This window comes from Conger conger, chromosome 4 (assembly GCF_963514075.1).
Source record: "Conger conger chromosome 4, fConCon1.1, whole genome shotgun sequence".
Classification (NCBI taxonomy): domain Eukaryota; kingdom Metazoa; phylum Chordata; class Actinopteri; order Anguilliformes; family Congridae; genus Conger; species Conger conger.
Window position 1 is genome coordinate 4,650,018 of NC_083763.1, and position 2,500 is coordinate 4,652,517.

Genomic DNA, 2,500 nt, shown 5'->3' on the forward strand with positions numbered 1-2,500 from the left:
TGCTCATCCTCTCTGACGGCACCCCGGGGAGCAGAAGAACATTCAAACGCCAGTTTGCATAACCTCCCGTCAGACTATTTATACAGCACTGATTTATATTAGCAATGGAATAATCATCTAAATATATCCAGACCTTCCTTCATACCGCTCTGTATTGGTACGTTAAATTAAGTTTCATAACGAACCTAACACACTATTATCAGTGTAGCAAAAAAAAAAAAGATTTTGACAGCGACACCCTTTTCAAGTATCTATCGAACCGTGAGAAGACAAAAGCATTTCGGAGCGCAAAGTACTCTGTTAACACTGTTATGGCCTGTGCTACGAACGTTATATTGTTATAACTTTCACAAAACCTTGCAGTGACATTGTGACAACATTGTGGCTTAGCTGGGGGTGGCGTCGCTGAGATAAATCTGATTTCTACCGACTGTCCATCAGCCAGCGCGAAGAAAAGGCAAAATATCACCGTGATGTGCAGAGAGGGGAAACGTTCTAGCAAGCCACGCCGTCCCGTGAATGAATTCCACCGCCACCCCGCCACGGTGTAAACAGGAAAGCAACACATTTCTCCTGCGCTCACAGGCGACTGGAGAGATGATGTGCAACAGTGGTCCTCACACCCGGTCCTGGAGAGCCGCTGGGCGCGGCCGGTCTTTGTGTTTCGGTCTTAACGTGAGCAACCAATTCAGACCCAAGGAACCAGGTGGGGCGAGATAATTGTGTAATCAAGCTTAATTGATCAATTAAGTGCTGGGTAACAATAAAGGCCAGCGCACCCTGCGGCTCTCCAGGACCACGAATGAGGGCCACTGATGTAGAACGTGAAGGCAACTGTTCGTCTGGCCGGTTGAGCCGTCATGGCGGTGTTGAGCCGGAATGGCGGCGTTGAGCCGGAATGGCGGGTGTTTCCTCACCTGATCAGAACCAGTTTGACCTTGGCGGGGGCGCTCTTAATGATGGCCGAGGCATTCTGGTGGCTCCTGCCGTACAGGACGTGGTTGTTGATCTGAGCAGAGACGGAAAAACACGGGCATTAGCATTCAGGTCCGCGGCCTGGGGTCTCTACGGACAAACCAGGGATAAAAAAACTACTCCAAAAATAGATAACCGGCTTAAATAATACACAACCAAAAATCAAACAGCTTCTTTTTAAGCCCTCTTAAAATTACAAATTTTTTCGACACAAATCCCAGTGTTAAAACGGTAAATTAGTTTTTCCATTTATATTCAGAGGAAAACCAACGGCAGCTTACACACCCCATCCTCGCAGATCCTGTGATATATACAGCACAGCAAGGGGAGGTGTGTGTGTCGTGTGTGTACATATTGTGTATATAAATGTGTGTGTGTGTGTGTGTGTATATGTGTATGTGTATGGTCTGAACAGAGACCATGGCACCCACACCCTCATTCTTCCACACACCAACACACACACACCCACACTGGGAACTACACCACAGTCATTCAGCTGATGCTCTTATCCAAAGCGACTTGATTAGACCAGGCAGGGGCCAATCCCCCCTGGAGCAATGTGGCGGTCAAGGGCTCAAACAGCAGCCCTGATCTGACTGTGGCCACACTGGGTCTCGAGCCACCAATCTTTCAGGTCCCAGTCAAGCACCTTAGGCACCAGGGCAACAGGCTGTCCCAGGGAAGAGTGCTGCTGTACGGATGAGTATGTGACCATCTGTCACACTGTTAGCCACATAGCGCGCTACACTCGAGCTCCCACTGTGAGGGGGAGAGAGACGCATCACAGGCAGTCTCAGGGGGAGTAGAGAGGGGCCCTTACGCGGTGGGGACCCAGGCAGTCTGAGGGAGGGTAGAGAGGGGCCCTAAAGCAGTGGGGACCCAGGCAGTCTGAGGGGGGGGGGGGGTAGAGAGGGGGCCCTTAAGTGGTGGGTTCCCAGGGGCCCCCAGGCAGTCTGAAGGGGGGGTAGAGAGGGGCCCTAAAGCAGTGGGGACTCAGGCAGTCTGAGGGGGGGGGGGGGGGCGGGGGGTAGAGAGGGGCCCTTAAGTGGTGGGCTCCCAGGGGCCCCAGGCTGACTGCAGCTAAGCCGCGCTGAAAGCCGGGCCCCGGGGCCCTCAGGTCAGAGGCTGAATAGCGGGCTTAGCCTGCTGGTGCGCTCAGGGCGAGAGGCTTAACTAACACTACATGTGCACCTCACTACGGTGATGGATCACAGCGCTACATGTACACCTCACTACGATGATGGATCCACCCCTACATGTGCACCTCACTACGGTGATGGATCCACCCCTACATGTACACCTCACTACGGTGATGGATCCACCCCTACATGTACACCTCACTACGGTGATGGATCCACCCCTACATGTACACCTCACTACGGTGATGGATCCACCCCTACATGTACACCTCACTACGGTGATGGATCCATCCCTACATGTACACCTCACTACGATGATGGATCCACCCCTACATGTACACCTCACTACGGTGATGGATCCACCCCTACATGTACACCTCACTACG

General features: G+C 52.4%; 1 protein-coding gene across 1 annotated transcript in view; it reads right to left on the reverse strand.

The window, feature by feature from the left end:
- The window catches only part of patj (PATJ crumbs cell polarity complex component), a 114,752-nt gene that overhangs the window by 18,081 nt on the left and 94,171 nt on the right, over positions 1-2,500 (reverse strand). The window contains exon 23 of the mRNA XM_061237740.1: positions 918-1,009. Within this exon, the coding sequence (XP_061093724.1) occupies positions 918-1,009 (92 nt within the window). The remainder of the gene's footprint in view (positions 1-917; positions 1,010-2,500) is intronic.